Source organism: Nannospalax galili, unplaced genomic scaffold (assembly GCF_000622305.1).
Source record: "Nannospalax galili isolate Female #2095 unplaced genomic scaffold, S.galili_v1.0 scaffold126, whole genome shotgun sequence".
Classification (NCBI taxonomy): Eukaryota; Metazoa; Chordata; class Mammalia; order Rodentia; family Spalacidae; genus Nannospalax; species Nannospalax galili.
Genome location: NW_008355275.1, coordinates 2,114,392 through 2,133,972, shown reverse-complemented (window position 1 = coordinate 2,133,972; position 19,581 = coordinate 2,114,392). Strand labels below are relative to the sequence as shown.

At 43.9% G+C, this 19,581-nt stretch overlaps 1 protein-coding gene across 1 annotated transcript in view; it reads right to left on the bottom strand.

Annotated features, from left to right (window-relative positions):
- Ldlrad3 (low density lipoprotein receptor class A domain containing 3) overlaps positions 1–19,581 on the bottom strand; it is a 287,400-nt gene that overhangs the window by 131,843 nt on the left and 135,976 nt on the right. Inside the window, exon 3 of the mRNA XM_008852383.3 lies at positions 9,070–9,195. Coding sequence (XP_008850605.1) covers positions 9,070–9,195 — 126 coding nt within the window. The remainder of the gene's footprint in view (positions 1–9,069; positions 9,196–19,581) is intronic.

Sequence of the window (19,581 nt, the reverse complement as noted above, 5' to 3'; positions counted from 1 at the left end):
AGCATGGGTTCAGGGGAGCACTTAGTGGTTAATTAAACTGGCTACTTCTTTTTGAGGACTACAAGACCACTGTAGTCACCCAAAAGCAACTGGCTGATTTAAAGATAGGAAATGAGGCCATCTGTCTCTAGCAGGACTCAGTGCTCACTTTAGTTCATCCAAAGTCAGTGACATCACCTAAATAACATCGCCTCCCTCCCACCTCAAAGGGCTCTTGAAGAAACACATAAATGGGAAACTTCGTGTCACCAGTCACCACAGCTCCCACTTATCTCCCAACCTGACCTTATGGCCTCTCTCCCAATTCCGATTTCCCTGTAAATTTTGTAATTAGGTTAAATGGGGCATACTGAGACTTCCCCCTCTCTTGGATAGGATCTACAGGCGTCCAGGAACCAGGGACCACTAAGCACTACCTCACTACAAATGGTTCATCCCAGCTCCATGCACTGCTCTCTCTGTGGCTTGGACTATGCTCACTGCCTTGCCCCAGGGACTTGTCTGCCAACAGCTGCAAACTCTCAGGCTCCTTTTGTTCTGCTAACAGGGCCTGACAAGCACCTAGCTATCAGTCTCCAGCCTCAGCAGCCTTCTCCAACCCAGACAGGGCATAGTCATGGGCACTCGCATTCTGGGGCCAGGAGGAAAAGATGCGCAACAAGAAAGAGGTGAAGAATGCCGCAGCCTGTCTGCCTTCTTTCCAGTTCTGAGGTCTCGGAGCATTTCAGTTCTTAAAACCCCTTCAGAGGCAGCACGGAGTTACTGGCAGAACTCAGATGCCTGGCCAATGGCAGTCTATTTCCTCTCACTTTGTAAAGGTTTCCTAGACATGGCCATCTCCTGTCCAATACCCAATACCAATTCCAAGACTTCCACCTCTTCCTCTCTGTGAATGGTTCCCTTAGTCCCCCTCCTGGCAATAAGCATCTTTCTCCTGATGCCTGGTGGAGCCCTCTGTCTGAATCCTCCCAACCGCAAACTGCATATAGGCACTGACATTATCCCCTCTTCACCTGACTTTTCCCTCTTTCTGTGGTCCCACTTCCATTAAAGACACCACATGTCCCAACTCTCTAGGCACCAGCCCTCTGACCCTTTCTGTCTCTCTACCCTGCACTGGCTCAGTACCAACTGTTACTCATCAGGCATAAAATACGATCCTAAGGTCTTGACTCTCTACTACCCACCCATCCTACAAATCCAAGCAAACATTTTACTGTAGTGATGGAAAGTGAGGGAATGTGGGCTCAAATTTCAGCTGAGCCATCAAAAGCTATATGAAGCTGAGAGAATTATTTAACTTCTCCCTAAGTCTAGATGTCCTCATTTATAGAGTGGGGATAGAAAGTGCCTGTGTCATAGGTTTGTGAAAATTAAATGAGGGAAAGGCTGAAGAGAGTGGAGACTAGCATGTGGGCTGCATGGGGTGCTTAATATATACTTGTCACAACTATAGCTTAATGGTGGATAGGTAGTATTTTTAATATTTATTTATTTATTTTAAATTTTATGTGTATGAGTGTATTGCCTGCAATGTATGTAAGTGCACCTGTGTTGTAAAATGCTTGTGGAAGTCACAAGAGGGTGTCAGATTCCCTGGAACTGCAGTTATAGACAATTGTTAGCCATCATGTGGGTGCTGGGAACCAAACCCCAGTCCTCTGCAAGAGCAGCCAGTGCTCTTAACCTCTGAGCCATCTCTGCAGCCCCTGATAGGTAGTACTATAGTGGTTGAGTTCATGGCCTTATTTATGCCTCCAGAGTTGATAATGTCTTTGCCATTTATCAGTTATGGAACCACAGCAAGTTATTGAGCTTTTCCATGTCTCCATTACTTTACACATAAAAAGGGTAACGAATGTATAATAAGGTCATCCACTGAAAGCATACAAAGAGGTGCCATTTACAGTTAAGTGCTCAGTAATTTTCATGCAAAGTGGTTGATATGCCCTGGACATAGCATAGTACAACTTCCAGTCCTCAGCCCAAAATACCCTATGGGACTGTATTTTAAGTAGTGCCCATCCTCTGGGGATCTTGTTCCCCAACAACCCCCCAGTGAGCCAGGAGACAAGCGACCTCCCCCATGCTGACTTCTGCAGCACTTCCAATACCAGCTCCACATTGTGATTATTTGCATATGAAGACTTTTATCTCCCTCCCTGGATGACTCAAGAATGTCAGAGTCTGCAATTCACCTGTCTGCTTCCTCTGCAGCACCTTGCATGGTGCCTAGCATGGAGATCACAGAAAGAGGATAAGAATCTAAAAGACAGTAGGAGCTGGGGTTAATGAGCCAGGCAAGGCCCTAATCCACTTTCTGGGCACACATTTGAAAATCCAAAAGGATCAAGGCATCTGAACGTTAAGAATTTATTCTGACTGTGGTGGGAGGGGTGCTGTCCAAGTCTGCCTGTCTTCCTCATTTAGCCCTTTGTTTGATTAGTTACTTGATCCAGTCTTCGAAAGTCACTTATTGACTATTGCCATTAACTAAAGCACTCTACTAAGCACAGGGAATAAAATGCAACCCAGTCTTTCTTCATTGAGAGCTAACACTCTAGGCGGGAATCCAGTCAATAGAGTACTAAGATAAAGCCTAAGACATCCCGTTTAGTCCATGCTAAGGCTGAGCCTGAGAAGATGCTTGGCACTGGGAACAGGGCTGTGGGCCACACAATCGTCTGATCTCATGTCACAGTGTAGCAAGGGGAAGAAGCACCACATGTTGAGAAGAGTGAAGCAGTGGGTGCAGGGTGTGAGGAGAAGCAGGTTTTCGCAGGGTGCTCAAGGCCAGCCCCTCTGGGATGTGCTACTTGTTTGAGGAAGGGCACAGGGTAGAGTGGAAGAGTGAGCCTACCCAGCTTTGTCAACCCAGAGACATTTCCCAAGGAAATAGAGCATATAGGAGTCTTTAAGGAGACTCGAGGACATTTTTTCAGAGCTCTGAGGGAGAAGCTCTCTCACTGAGATTCCCAGCTCCCACAGTCTATATATAGATGAGGCCTGGCCCCCTCCAGGCTGACTCATGGACTGAGAGAGGAGTGAAGAGAACTCAGGTTCTGATTGGGATGTTCACAGAGGACAGACACAGACCAGCTCTGCAGCGCTCTATGAGGCTCTGTGAGCAGACACACAATGTGGCTAAAACATTCTGTCACGCTGGGGGACAGGCAGGAATTTGTCAACCAGGACATGGCGTTTTTTTTTTTTGGACACAGCTACTCTGAAAGCGGCAGTAGACGCGCACTTCAGACATCACTTAGTCTATGCTATATATACCACAACATATCTAAAAGATTTGGGTTTTTAACATGATTACCACCATTCTTACACTTTAAAACTAATAATGCAGGGCTGGAAAGATGGTTCAGTGGTTAAGAGCACTGACTGCTCTTGCTGAGGACTCAGGTTTGAGTCCCAGCACCCACATGCTGGCTAACAACTGTCCATAACACCATTTCCAGGGGATCTGACACCTTCTTCTGACTGTGGAGGTTTTGCACAACATGGGTACATTTACAAACACACAGGCAATACATTCATATACATAAAAAATAAATAAAATATTAAAAAATAAAATAAAAAATTAATAATGCCTTAATATCATCAGACATCTCATCACAATTCAAAATTTATCAATTATCTCAGTATTTTTTCAAAAGTGGTTTTTACTTAGAGTCAGGATCAAACAAGGTCTACACAGGGCTCTAGGTTAATTCATCTCTTAGTCCCTTCCAGTCTGCAGGTTCCTCTTTCCTCTGCTTTTTTTTAGAATTTATTTATGGATGAACAGAAGCCCTGAAGATTTTCCCACACTCTGCATCTGGCCATTTGCCTCTGCATAATGATGTAAACACATTTCTCTATCCCTGAATTTTCTATAAAGTAAATGGTCAGATTTTGTGGCTCATTCAGATGCAGCTGGGATGGTTGGGAAGGAACTGCTTCATACTGATGGGTGCTCTGCTGGCATCAAACAGGAAGGCCAATGACTTCAGGCTGTCTCTCTTTCAGTGCTGTTCATATCCACTTACGGGAGGCTCCTGCAATAGGTCAGGAGTAGCAACCATTCTGCCTGCTGGCTCTGCCATTGAGTGCAACTTTAGAACTGTGGCTGGGATGCAGTCAGCAGCCACTTTCAGTCTTGAAACACGGGTGAATTTACATTGTTTTTATTGCTCTCTCGGAGTCCTAGAAACTGGAAAGAACCCTCCAGATGGTGAAGAAAGAAAAAAATCCCCACACTGCACGTCTTTAACAGGTACACCAAAGAGAATGAACTCAGACCACTTGGTCCCCAACTTCTGCTAGCATGGCCCATTACCAGGTGATGGGATGATGTTGTCTGACCCAACTAGGTCTTTTGCTACTAAAGCAAAAATATAAGTGCTTTCCACAGAATTTAATTAAGATATGAGCATTAGGCATAACAAATAAAATGTCCAGAATGTAATCCACCATTACCTGGCATATAGAGAATCAGGAAATGATAGCATATAGTTCTGACACCAAGATGTGCAGATGTTGGAATCATGTGATGAAAATGCTAAAACAGCTGTTACACACACACTCTAACAAGCAACTCCACAAACACAACTGAAACAAATGGAAAAAAGTCTCAGCAAAGAAATAGGAAACACAGAAAAGAACCAAAAGGAAATTCATAAATGAAAAAACACAGTAACTGAATCACAAAACCAACAGTTGGTAAGCAGGAAAGCAGATTCGAGATGGCAAAGACAAAAATTAGAGGATTTGGTGACAGATTAATAGAAGCATCCAGTCTGAACAATCAAAAGCAAAATGACTGATAAAAAGTGAACAGAGCTTCAGGGACTCACGAGATAAAAACAGAAAATCTGAAGTTCTTGTCATTTGAGTCTCATGAGGAAAGAAGGAGGCTGTGCTGAAAACCATTTGAAGAAATGCTAGCTGAGAATGTACTCAACGTGGCAAAAAATCAGAATCTACAGACTCAAATAGCTCAAAAACCCCCAAACAGGATAAACTCAAAGAACTCCACCCGGTGACACACAAAACAAAGATCTAAATGCTGAGAACTAAAGACAAAACGCTCTTCAAAGCAACTAGACAAAAAAGATGCAGAATCTACAGGGGAACGAATCTAATGACCATAAATTTCTCTGTGGAAACCAGAGAAGCCTGAAGGAAGTGCACACTTACTAAAGTGCTCAGAGAAAAGGATTGTCAGCCAGAACACCACACCATCAAAACATCTTTAGGAATGAAGGTGAAATAAAGACATTCTCAGAGGAGTGAAAACTGAGAGAATGTGTTGCCTATAACTCTGCTTTCAAAAGCATTGCTGAGGGACTGGAAAGATGGATCAGTGGTTAAAAACCTGTGCTGCTCTTGCAGAGAACCTGGGTTTGGTTCCTGGTACCTATACTAGGCAGTTCACAGCTGCCTATAATAACTCCAGCTCCAAGGGATCTGACACCCTCTTCTGGCCTCCATGAGTGCCTTCACACATGCATAGAAACACATACACACTTAAAAATAGCTGGGCATGGTGGCATAGGCCTTTAATCTCAGCACTTGGGAGGCAGAGGCAGGCAGATTACTGTTACATCAAGGCTAGCCTGGGGTGGTCTATATAGTGAGTTCCAGTCCAGCTGGGGCTACAAAATGAGACCCTGTCTCAAAAAACAATTTTTAAATTAAACTAAAAAATTAAAATTAAATTAAGAGCACTTGCTGTTCTTGCAGAGGACTAGGGTTTGGTTTCCAGCACACACATGGTAGCTAACAGCAGTCTATAACTCTAGTTCCAGGGGCTCCAGTGCACTTTTCTGGCCTCTGTGGGTACCAGGCACACACATGGTGCAGAAGGGAAATACCGGAAGGTGCAGAATGACAGAGGAGTGGCCAAAATGGCACCTATGTGAGTAAGCACAGCATATTCTTCACTGGACCCTTGAATGAAGAGATGAGAAATTAAAGCAACAATTTAAACACTGTCTTCTGAGATTTTTAATGAATGAAGGTTGATAATCATCTATAACGTAAAGAGACCTACAGAGTTAGGTTGCTGCCCTCCACTGGGAGTGGTGTAACCCCAACTCAGGTCCAGAAAGACACACTAGCTGCAGGAGTCTTTCAGCTTGGCTCATCACTGGAAAGCTTTGCATCATATTCTTAGCCCAGGGTTTTCACAGCCATGGTCATCACTACCTAGATCAAGTTGACAAAAGAGTTATAAGATAGAGATGTGTACTCTAATTCTAGTATTCTTCTGTAAGTGGTATTCTTTGATAAAAAGAACTTTTGTAAGTCAGCTATGTGATGACTCTAAAGTACAATGCACAGAAGAAGTTGAAGATGCTTGATTCTTTATTGACCCATCTGCTATGTAGCACTGAAATCACGATTTTAAAATGGTAGGTGTGAGAGGAAAATGCTGCCTAATCCCTACTGATACAATCTAGAATATTCACCATTTACTCTCTTAGACCATTAAAGGCCGATATCCATAGAAGTAACACTTACAGGGCCTTTAATCATGACAAATAGTGCAAGGATGACCCAGTCATGTTGAATATACAGCCCAGAATGCATCACATATGCTTTTTATTTCCATTGGATTAATCATATGTATGCATGTACACACACACACACACACACACACATACACATACACATACACACACCCTTAGGCCACAAGATCTCATGACACTAGGAAGCTGAGACCAAGCTGGAACATACTTACTAAAGGATTAAATAAAATATAAAAGAAGTATATCCTTGGAGAGCCCAAGCTAAAAGCAAAATCCTAGTAAATGTAGTCTTCCCTAGCTGGTGAGATGGCTCAATGGATACAGGCACTTGCCACTAAGCCTGACAACCCGAGTTTGATCCCCAGGTCCCACATAGTGGAAGGAGAAAACGAACTTCCACAAGTTGTCCTCTGACCTCTGCATACACACACTAAATAAATAAATGCAATTAGAAACTTAAAAATATATGGTCTTTCCTTTAATGGCTCACACTTTTGTTCTAAAGCAACATGTTATAAAAATGTCAATTACTCTGGGCTGGCCCTGAAACTAAGTACTTTTCAGGTATCAGTTCATCTGATTATCATAAGCCTGGAAGAGGATGTCTGCAAACAGGTTTAGGGACCAGGAACGCACCATCAACAGGGGAATTGGTATGGCAGGCACAGGCTTCCCTGGAGAGAATACACCAACCAAAACCCAGATCCTGGTTTTGGAATCACTGGCTTCAGTCAGGCTCCTATTCCTGCTGGTGACCTGTACCTTCCCTGCTACAGTGGGCTTCAGTCTCTCTACCAATTGTACCACAGTTTAGCAGCTGGGTCAGATTCCTACCATGTGAGACCCAGAAGATGGCAAGAGGCAACAGGAAAAGGCACAAGGGAAAGTCACAGACAGCTCATGTTCCCACTGGGAAGCTGCAACAGAAACTGTGCCCTGGAACTTCCAATTGACTTGAGAGGAAAAGCTGCTCTTCTGATCAGGGGCTTAAAGTAAACCAGGAATTGGGGGGATGGGGTGTCAGGCTAGCTAAATAATCAGTGAAGCCACTGAAACTTATAGTTTGGAAAAAAAAGTTAAAAACCAAAATGGAAAAATGGCCACAATAAAGGGAACATCACAGTTAAAGACAGTAAAAACCCTGTGTCTATAGAGATGCCCTAAGTATCAATACTATTTCATTCCAATTGAAGGGATTATAGGATGTTTTATTTCCTTCTTTATTCTTTTTTGTATTTTGTTAGTTCTTTACAATAAACAGGAGAAAATGGTATGAAAGTACATAAATGGGGAGGGTGGGTAGAGAAGAATGAGCTGAGGACAGGGTTTCTAGGGCAGTGAAGGGATTCTACACGAAACCACAGTGGTGGAGATATGTCTGTAAGTCTGACCAAACACAGGTAAGACACAACACCAAGTGTGAACCCTGACATCACTGCAGACTCTGGGGATGATGGTGTATTGGTGAAAATCTATCATTTGTGGCAAACCGTACTCTGTGCCGGCATGGGATGTTGACAGTGGGGTCGGGGGGCACATGGGAAATCTTCATGTTGTCCTCCTAATTTTGTTATGAATTTAAAATTGCTTTTTAAGTCTTTAAAAAAATAAAACATGGTTGTGCATGTCTGTAATCCCAGCATTTGGGAGGCAGATGCAGGAGGACTGCAAGTTCAAGCCCAGTCTAGGCTACATAGCAAGACCTTGTCTCAAAAACAAGGAAAGGATAAATTTACTCTGAGTCAACAGTAGTTATAAAATCAGAAGGAAAGAAGAAACAGGGACCAGAGTGAGTCACAGGAACACGTGGGAAGCAAATTGCTGGGAAAGTTGGAATAGTATCAAAAGTAAGGAAGAGACTTGAAGTTCTCTGAGGCTGTAGTGTGCAAAGTCATTGAGGTCTCAGGAACTGGAAAGGAAGGACTGCATGTATTCAAGCCAAGGAGGGGTTAAGCCCAACAGCAAGACTGCCAAGAGACAGGGCAAGCTGGAGTTAATAAGTGTGCTTGCAGATGTATATGTATTGGACTGTATGCTTGTATACAGATATAGAATATTATATTTGGTTAAAAAACAAGTTGCTATAGTCAAGGCTAAGATAAACTTTGCACTATCTGGAATGGTTTTCAAGAACATATTCCTACAGCATGTATATAATTAATAGAAGAGCATGTTTTAAAGGATTCAAATTGAGAAGGAAAACAAGCACAAAAATATAGGTGTTGAGACAGTCATGCAGATGAAGTGTGACTGAGCTCGATGGTCTTGGAGGAGCTAATTTAATCTCTCTAGCTCCTCATTTGTTCATCAGAGACAATGCAACTGCATCTGCAGAGGGACTGTTAGAACTGATCAGACCCAGTGCACTTAAACGGTAGCTGAGAATTATGTCCCATCACAGGGAGGCAGTAAAGAAGAGGATGTGAGTGACAGCAGAGGATGCCCAAGCATTTTCTGTGAAAAATAGAGACAGGAGAGTAGCCAGTCAGGACAAGTCAGGCTGATAGGAAAGAATAGGGATCACAGTGCCCGAGTCCCCTGCACTTACTGCAGTTCTCTTCGTCGCTGCCATCAGGACAGTCCTCAAACCCATTGCAGCGAAAGCGGCCGATGATGCAGTGGATGCCGCTGGCACAGGGGAAGAATGTCGGGCCACATTTCGATTTAGCTTTGGCTGTGGGAGGAGAAGACACATAGAGGAATATCAGGAGATGAAGTTCTCTGGTCATGGCCTCCTTATCATGCTTGTTCTGAATTTGTGAATAAGTCCTTTAAGGTTTAGCATGAAGGTCTTGAAGGATTCATGCCAGCACCACCTACCTTAAATGCCCAGTCAGCATGGATACCCACATACAGCATTTTCTAGAAAGGGAGTAGCCAATCGTGTGACTTACAAAACCCTCAAAGAGGCGGGGGAAGATAGTTCAGTCAGCAAAATGCCTGCTATGCAAACATGAAGACAGAGTTCGATCCTAGGAACCCAGTAAAAAAGCTGAGTACAGTGGCATGCCCTTACAAACCCCAGCTCTGAGGAGGAAGAGATGGGTGGAAGGCTGGGGTTCTTGGGCCAGTCAGCCCACCCTCATTGCTGAGCCCCAGACCCCAGTGAGAGACCTTGTCATGAAAAAACAAGGCAGAGAGTCCTGAAGACAGCTGAGGTTGACCTTTGCCCTCCACATGCCTGGGCATACATGACCTGTACCCACATGTATACATGCACCTTCCCACACATACGAAGTCCTCAAGGGGGCTAGACATAGGCTGAATACTGCAGCAGGTGCCTAAAATGTGTTAAATGAAAGAATGGCTAAGTGAATGGGTGAGCAGGTGGATGGTGGGTACAGAGCTTGCTCCTTTAGCACAGAAAAGCCAGTCAAAATGCATTCCCTAGATGTCAAAGCAATTGCAATTGGCAGTTAGTAAGTCCCTGCCATCCTAGGCACGGTGCCAAGCACTTTGCATGGATTTTCTCATTTAATTCACCCAGCAGCCACTCAATGGGATGGCATGCAGGAAAGTTAACCTGACACTCCCAAGATGGCCACTTTCACAAAGACCTGCTTACAAGGTCATATCCTGCTTGGTTGGAGCTTGGCAATGTGGTTTTGGTGAAGTTTCTCATCACCCTAACTCTAAAAGAGGCTCACTGTGCCTAAATTGCTTGTGCAAACTGTACATTTTGTGCTAACACCTGCTTTCCTTTGGGGACTCTGGAGTCTGGGGACATCCTAGGCAGAGGATGCCTGTGGTGGTTAATATTGATCATCAACATGGCGGGATCTAGAATCACCTAGGAGACAAACCTCTGGGCTTGTCTGTGAGGGATTATCTAGATTAGGGTAAGTGAGGTGGAAAACTCATCATAACTGTTAGACAAAGAAAGGGAGCAGAGCACTCTCAGTCACCTCTCCTTTCCGACTGTAGATACGATATGAGCAGCTGCCTCATGCTCCTGCCACCAGGACCTACCCACCATAATGGATCACACTTCCCAACTGAGAGCCAAAATAAACACTTCCTTCCTTAAGCTGCTTCTGTCAGAGTATTTTATCACAGCAACAGGAAAAGTAACTAACACAGTTCCCTGTGACCAACCCTGGATAAAAACTGGGTGCTGAGTTGCAGATGAGCTCACTTGGTGGACAGCCCTTCACACATGCTGTTGAAAGTCAATGCCAGGGGCATGAGTGCATTCTATGTGAGTGCTCTAAGAGAGGACTCTGGGAAGCCAGAGCCTAGAACCCTCTTGGTACCACTGCCATCACCTTTAGCCTGTATTGATTCTGCCTTGCACTTTTGTGCTGTCATATTATGGTCCTGTAGATGACCATACACTGAGTTCCTTGAGTCCTTGGCAATGATGACTCTGAGAGGATCCTGAGGAACTGCAACACAGATGGGTATGATGGATATGGCTCCTATCCTCATTTCATGGATACGCTTTGAGGATAAAGTGTCTTGTTCAAGTTCACACAGCTAGAAAATCTAGTAATGAGGGAAAGCTCAGGTACATGGATTCCAGAAACCATGACCCCAACCAAGTAAATGGCATGCCTCTTTGCCAGCAACTGTCATTTTTCTCAACAGAAGCCAGGCTCCTGTCTGAGGAAATTCATCTTGTACTCACGCTGTACAAACAGTTTGAACAGAAACAGTTGTAACGTGGGCTTGATTTAGTGTCTTGCTAAGCCCAGCAGCCCTGGGGGGGGCGATGCTCTTTCTAGTTAATGGTGCTGGCTGCTCTGAGCAGCGATTCGGAGCAGACGATGAGATCTGTGGTTAAATGCAGGTAGCAGCCTCACTGAGCATCTTTCCAGACTCCTGTCTTAGAGGCAGGACCTACTATTATCCAAGAAAGAAAAGGATATTTCTTTGGAACAAATAGGCAGTAAATTACCTGCATGATCCTGCCATTTGTACCGTGCCAACTTGCATGGCAGCCAACTCGTAATCAACAGAGTGTTAAGGCCTAGGATATGTCTAGGCCTTCAAACTCCACATGCTTTTCTTTCAGTCTGGACCTGCTGTAATGATGTTTGCATGTTCTTCACAAAGCACAAACTTGGGAGATTTACTGGGCTCAAACTCTGATTCCATTTTGATGACTGTGGACAAGTTTCTAAATATTGCTGAACCTCCATTTATTCATTAGCAAAGTTAAGCAATACCTATTCCACAAGGGCCAAGGGTTGAGAGAATCTATATACAACCCTTGGCAAAGAGACTGATGACAAGAGTCACTTTTCGTATACCTGTGACAAAGTGCCTGGTAGAAGTTGCTGGTAGCTTTTTCCTTCAGATATAAACACTCTCTCATGGTGGGAAGAGGAGGCTCATAACACAAAGGAAAGTAATAATGAATTCGAGGCTCAGGAAGGTCACAACATTTATAAGACTCATTAAAGGCAGTCCTTAAAGTTATGTAGATGGAAGTAAACAACTGCTCCAGAAGAAGAGGCTCTTCTGTGAAGCTGTCTCCAAGACGTTCAGGGAGCTCCAAGGATGCACCTTTTATGAGTCTTTACCATGGTGGGTTAGGCAAAGTGATGCAGCTGACTTTGAGTCACCCATGCTCCTGTAAGTAACAACTATAAACTCATTTGTCACAAAGCCAGACTCGGGTGAAATAATGTCTTTGATCTGTCATTGGGGCCCTAATAACCTGTCATAAATAGACATTTGCGTATGGCTCCCTAGAAAAAGTCACACAACATAACTGGTAAGGGGGACCAACAGAACTAAGGAAGAGTTGAGGAGGATCAGTTACACGGCCCCTGTGGTGGGTGATGAGACCCCAATTGAGGTTGATCCATCTGAGGGTGGAACATCCACAGAGGCAACATCCCAATCTGGCTATCTTTCCCGTGTGGGGTGCTGTGGCTCCTTGCTGAGTGACAACTGTTTCCTACCTCCTATGGATGATAAGAGCCCCATGGTGGGAGGTGACTTGTACAAGGCAGGAGAGGCTTTGCTGGATCTGAATGCTTCACACTGTTACTTAAAGCGGGTTCATAATGCGCTAAAGCATTCAGGAGGGGTGAAGGGAAGCGTGTGATGGAGATCACTCAAAAGTAATGTAGCAAAATTCATGTTGAGCCTGAGGGAAACAATTTACAGAACACCAAATGCTCTGCTAGTGACCTTCTAGAAGGCTCTAAAGCTTGAGCAGCAGTTCACCAAAAGAGTGAAACAAAGAGTGAACAGCAGAGAGTTTCTGCTGAAAAGATTAAGTTGGTCCCGGGGTGAGCAATTATTTCCCCACTATGAGCTGTGTACATTTCTCTGGAAGGGGGGACTGCTTGCCCAGTTCAGGGTATGTCTTAAAAGATGAAATATTTTTAAAACCATAACAAACTTTGGAAAATATTTTTGCTATAGATGCATTATATCCAGAGACTTAAAGCAGAACAAAAACAAGCCATTCCCAAAAGGTTGTATGATATATTATGTCGCTTACATAGGATCCTGGAAATGAAGAACTATAGAGATGTAGACCAGACTAGTGATTGTTAATGAAAAGAAAGGCGATTTGCAAACAGAAGAACAGCTTGAAGCATCTTGGGGCTGTCACTCTCCACTTTACCCCCTTGAGTCAGAGTCTCTCTCTGAACTTGGAGCTTGCCATTTTTATGGCTAGGCTGGTTGACCAGCAAGCCCCAGGGATCCTCTTGTCTCTGCCCCACTCCCAGCAGTGGAAGTCTAATGAGCTGACTTCAATGCCTAGAACACAACAGTGAAAGGAGAGATCTGATTCCCAAAAATTGTTCTCTCACTTCCATTCACACACCATAACACACACACACACACACATTCACACATATAGAATATAATAATTATTATTTTTTTATAAAAGAAAGTCACATCCAGAGTTTTCACTGTGGGTTGGCCACACACACACTCCCAGTAGTTCAAATTTCCAAATCCCAAGCATGAAAACATTATACACTGCACTATTTGCACAATGAATCTAGGCACCCTGAGCCTCTCTCAGGTAGGAATCCTCAAGTTCAAGTTCCCGAGCAGTGGCCAATGACCAAACTTTAAGCAGTTTGGCAAAGGACAGCTGTCAGGCCTGGTGTAATAGCTCTTTCTCTGCAAAGATGGGTATCTGGGGTCATGCTGGGGACAGTCTACAGTGATTTGCAGGCTTATCCTTCCTTGTGGGTCCATACTTTGAAGCCCCTGACCACTCAGCCCCACTCTGGCCACTTTTTAAGGTACCAGAAAAGAAACACTGCCTACTGACTTGGACCTCTAAGCTAAAAGGGCTTTGTTTCTTCATTGTGACGGTTTATTTTGCTTTTAAATAGAGTCTCATACAGCCCAGAGTGGCTTCAAACTCACTAAATGACCAAGGATGCCCTTGAACTTGTGATCTTCCTAACCTTACCTCATCAATACTAGAATTACAGAAGTGTGTCACCACATACAACTTATAGTAATCTTTAATCTTGATTGTCAACTTCTTGGATTGAAGTACCTAGAGGATCAGTAAGGCCTCACTGTGTTTGTGGGGTGCTTCTAGCTGTGGGGATGCCTCCCAGACAGGATTAACAAAGTGGGTGGTGGGGAAGACTCCTCAGCCTGAGTGTGGGTGGCACCATTCCATAGGCTGGGGGACTGGAAGAAGGAAAGGGGATGAACAGCCAGCCAGCCACGACAGGCATTTTCTGTCTCTGCTTCCTGCGCACCATGAGGTAAAGTGCTCTGCTGCACCCTGACCATGCCCTCCCTGCCATGATAGACTGAGACCTCTAAAACCGTAAACCAGAACAAATCCTCCTTTTAAATTGTTGCTTTTAGGAATGTGACACAGTAATGAAGAACACCCTCAGGAGCCTCAGCAGGTCACTCCTCTACTGAAAATGTCATCAGTTTCACATCACTTTAGGATAAAGCCAAGAGGCCCCATCGCAGCACCATGTAGCTCTCCAATGCCCTGCTTAGCCCCCTCCATGCTACAACCACAAAGGCCTCCTGGCTCCTCCTCAAAGAAGTTAAGCATGCTCCCGCCTCAGGGCCTTTGCACAACACAGGCCTGTAACACCTTTCTCTAGGGCTTATGTGGTTATCCTCCATTTTCTTTAGGTTTTTAACCACTACCATAGCTGAGCATGGGCCAGAGAGTGAGCAAGACAGTAAATGGCTTCCTCCACGGTTTCAGCTTCTGTTCCTGCTTGAGTTTCTGCCCTGACTTCCCTCAGTGATGGACTGTGACCTGGAAGTGTAAGGCAAATAAATAAACAAACCCTTTCCTCCCCAAGTTGTTTTTGGTTTGAGTGTTTTATCACAGTATAAGAAACATTAAATATCAGTCTTTCCTGTCAAACACTGAAAGACTATGGTTTAGGACAAGGAATTCAAATCTTTTCATCCCCCCATATGCTGTACAACTTTTGTTTATGCAAAAAAGCCTGGTCTGGGGTGGCTGAGTCCTTTACCTTTCCTCCAACCTCTTTCTCCTTCTCCTTCCTTTTCTTTTCGCTAATTCTTTTTAAACTACCCAGCTTCAAAAGACTGTGAAGTTGGACTCCAATTGATGAGGAAAAAACACAGTACTCTTGCATGAGGGATTAAAATCTAGCAAATTCCTGGGCCGAGTGTGCTTGCTCAATACGAATGACATAACACACCCTTTTGCAAAAGTAAAAGCTGCCTGGCCAAGTGACTTTCACTTTGCTCAGATGTTTTTGGTGTGGTATCTGTGGGGGGGGGGGCGGTCTTGGACTTCAGATTTTATTTCTAACAACAGTAAAAGGAAAGTAAAATAGAACAAGGGCTTACAGCCAGTGCCTAATATTTGCCAAACATATAATAGAACCTATAAAAAGGCAAAGAAGGGACTGGAAACCCAGAGCTAGATGTACTAACTGCTCAGTGTAGGCCAAGCATCATGCTCTACTTTACATTAGTTATTCATTTACTCCCCACAGAAGACCATTTTACAGAGAGGAAAACTGAGGTCCTCGAGTGAGGTACTAACATCTCTATAATAGAGTCCAAACCAAGCTTTTCCCTTGATCACCTAAGAGGCTCCTATGATTTCCCTGAGGCCCTGCCAGCTGCAAAGGACTGGGCTCTATGAGAGAAACAAAGAGAAAAGAGAAGGGAAAAATGAGTTACTGCAAAGGAAGTAGCTGGCATTCAGTAAAGCCCCTCTCTCTTTGTCCTCTCCAGGAATGACTGGGTCTTGCTGCCTGGTCAGGGATACTTGGACTGTTTTGACTGTTTTCCTAACCTGACTCCTTCTCTGTTTAAAGCCTGGAGTCACAGTCCTGATTCCACAGATCAATAAAATAATAAAATAAGAAAGTGGATGGGAGGGAGGAGGGAGCAGCAGGAGGAGCTGTCCACCTTTTCATTTGACCACGAGGACATAAATGTACCTGCAGGGCCGCTTCCTCTGTCACTATAATTAAAATGTGGCTGTGGCAGCAGCAAGGCAGGCTCCAGGCTCAGAGCAAACAGCTCTTTATCATGGAGGGTTGCGAACCTGAGCTGCACGTTTACTAGTCTCTCTTTATTCTTCCTATTTTCCCAGAAGCTGTGAAAACTGAATCACAGGTCAGAGACGTAGATCTCTGGGGGCCACGCAGAATTACAGGGCACCAGAAGATGGTTCAGTGACATCAGTTTGTGACTCAGGGGCATCAGGTCACATGCCCATCCAACACCTACCTCTCATATCTGACAGATGTGAACACTGAGGCCCAAAGAGGTCACCAGACCTGCCCAAAGTTACACAGCTCTTGCGGGTGAGTCTGATCTTGAGTCTGATTCTCCAGTTGTGAAGTTTGGCCTCTTTTTAAAAATAGTTTTTAAATATAATTTTATTTTATGTATATGAGTATATTGCCTGAACGTAGGTAGGTGCACCTGTGTTGTAAAATGTTCATGGTGGTCAGAAGAAGACGTCGGGTCCCCTGGAAATGGAGTTACAGATGCTTGTTAGCCACCATGTGGGTGCTGGGAATCAAACCCGGGTCCTCTGTCCTCTGCAAGAACAGTCAGTGCTCTTAACCGCTAAGCCATCTCTCCAGCCCCTCAAGTTTAGCCTCTTTGAGCTATTCTGTAGGCAGCTGCCACAGGGTCACATCTGGTTCAGATATCTCCTCATGGTTCATATTCAGGAAAGAACCCTAGAAAAGGAGCCAGGAAAGCAGAGCCCTTTTCCCCGACACCAGGACTTTCCAGACCTCAGAGAGAAGGCTCTTTATCAGACTGTAGGCTTGTGGCTCCCAGTCTACCCAGGAAGCACTTGGGGCTACCTGCCCTTCTAGAAGGTGATGTGGGGACGGCACCTACAACTGATGGCCAGGTCTTGAGGTTGGCTACCACATACGAGCTGGGCTAAAGCTATTGGCACATACCTGTAATGCCAGTACTCAGAAGGCAGAGGCAGGAGAACCATACATTTAAGATCAGACTGTGCAGCATGAGACTGTCTCAGTCACCACCCAGTTCAGCCAGAATAGCCATGAACTCCGCTAAACAGATCTGCCACATTTATTGGGTAGTAGCTACAGCCCCAGGCCAAGCTAGGCCTGGGGTCTCCCTCCCTCACTTTTGTGGTTGTCCAGATGAGCAACAAATCCTTTCCTCTGACTCCTACCCAGGATCCTGCCAGTGTGCAGACAAGACAGGCCAAAGAACCAAAAGCTGGAGCCATAATCTCCTCTGCCAAGTGACCATCCTTGATCTTATAAACCCAGGACTTAACGCACTGTGAAACATTTAAACAGCAGAGAAGCATACAAAGGTGAATATAATACATACATATACACTGAATTTGTGTGTATATGAAACCTCCTGGAAGAAGGTGGTCACAGCAGGAGGCAGGAGGAAGGGGAGGGATGGAGAGTGAACATGGTATAAGGACTTACATATGAAAATGCCTTTTTGAAACACATCCCCATGTACTATGAATACATTCCAATATAAAATATTAAAAAGGAGAAATTTCCATTTCATTGTAATTGATATGACTTCTACCAGTAAATCAAAAACATTGACTGAAAAGCCATTAGAAGGAGACGTTCTGATGGAAATATGAAGTAAAGTTAACACATCGCAAAAAAAAAAGGTGAATGTAAAAATGACCACAGACCACCCTCCCACCCTGGGGAAAAGCGCTGAGGCCATTTAGTGAACAAGGAGAGCGTGGTATCTGCATTAGTTACCTTTCTCATCACTGTGACAAAATACCTAACAGACGCAACAAGCGATTCATTTTGACTCACTTTGTCAGGGCACTTCAGTTCATCCTGAAGGGAGGCATGGTGGTGGGAACAGCTTAGCTCACACTGGTTGGGGGAGTGGGAGGCTGCTGGTCGCACTGTAGCAGCCAACCAGGAAACAGAGAGACAGGAACCAGAAGTAGGTTCAGGCTACAATGATTTTTAAATTTTTTTATTGGTTTTGTGTGGATTTCATTCAACACATCCTGATCATATTTAGATACCCCCTTCCCATTTTCAGCCCCCCATATTCCCCTCCCCACATTCTGTCATATATTTAAGGCTTATCAAGTCATGTTTGTATACCCACAAAAGTTCAAATCAGACTAAAACCCAGCATAGAAGTGGGACATCGGTAAGCTGAGGAGCTATTGGCACCTGATGACTACTGGGAGAGGGAGAGTGGGTTTTCTTTAAGGGCGTGACTCTAAATGGATTCAATAGTGACTCTAAATAGTGACTCTAAATAGCTTCAGTGAATAGACTCACGTTGAGGGACATTTGGGACAGGCTAGAACTCTTAAAGACTGGGCCCCAGGACTCACTTCTGCCAGCCAGGTCTTACAACTTCCCCAAACAGCACTATTTACTGGAGACCAGGTCAGTTCAGATTTAAACCCTTTGTCAAAAACTATTGTGTGTAAATGAGTCAGTGAGTCAACAGAACCCTGTTAATGCAGCGTCTGGGGTGGAGCCTGGGATTCTGCATCCCTACCAAGCTCCCAGAAGACACTGCTCCTGCAAGCATAGTACTCTGAGTCACAAAACCCCATGCACTGTCTTGCTCACTACCGAAAAAAGCATCCAGTATGTAAACTACTGAGTGAGTTCTGACTGAACTGACAGTGGAAATCACAGAATGCAGCCATGCTTGGAGGTACCCATAAAATACATGCTATTATGAAATCTATATTTGATATACCACACTGTGACATATTACTGTATCAGTCACTACTGGCCCACAGCATCTGTGTGTGTGTGTGTGTGTGTGTGTGTGTGTGTGTGTGTGTCTGTATGTGAATGCATACAGAAGCCAGGGGTTGACATCAGGTATCTTCCTCAATCACTCTCCACCTTATTTTTTGTTTAATTTTCTTTATTATTTCCATTTTATGTGTTTGAGTGTTTGCCTGCATGCATGGAAGCACAGTTGTGTCATACAGTGCCAGCAGAGATCAGAAAAGGGTGTCAAATCCCATGGAACTGGAGTTATGAATGGTTGTTAGCTGTCTTGTGGGTGCTGAAAATCAAACCCAGGTCCTTGGCAAGAGCAGCCAATGCTCTTAACCACTAGACCATCTCTCCAGCCCCTCCACCTTAGTTTTTTTTTGTTGTTGTTGTTGTTGTTGTTTCCTACATTTTTTTTCAATAAAATATTTTTTATTCAATAAGAAGAAGCATTTCATTACAACAGCATTAACCAATTCAATAACATTTTCCTGAGGTAGGATGCATCTCTTTCAAATTTGGCTGTAAATTTTTAGGTTTACAGTTGAATTATTACAGTTATACAATATTGTACTCAGTATAAACCCTATAAGACATAAATTAAATGATGTTTTAACCTTTAAAAAGATCTCCATTTCATTATTAAAATACACAGTTTCATATAGAAAAATTCTTTTTCAATGCAATTGACATTGGATGTTTGCACATGCATTTCTAATCTCTAAATATATGATTATTACTAGTCACAGTTGGTTACTTTCTGAGCTTCTAGGCATCTGAGCATGGATATAAAGTCATCAAGTAGATTTCAATGGTAAAGTTTTTCATATCTACTAGTCATTAAGGAACAAATTTTTATGCTTTGAAGAATTATT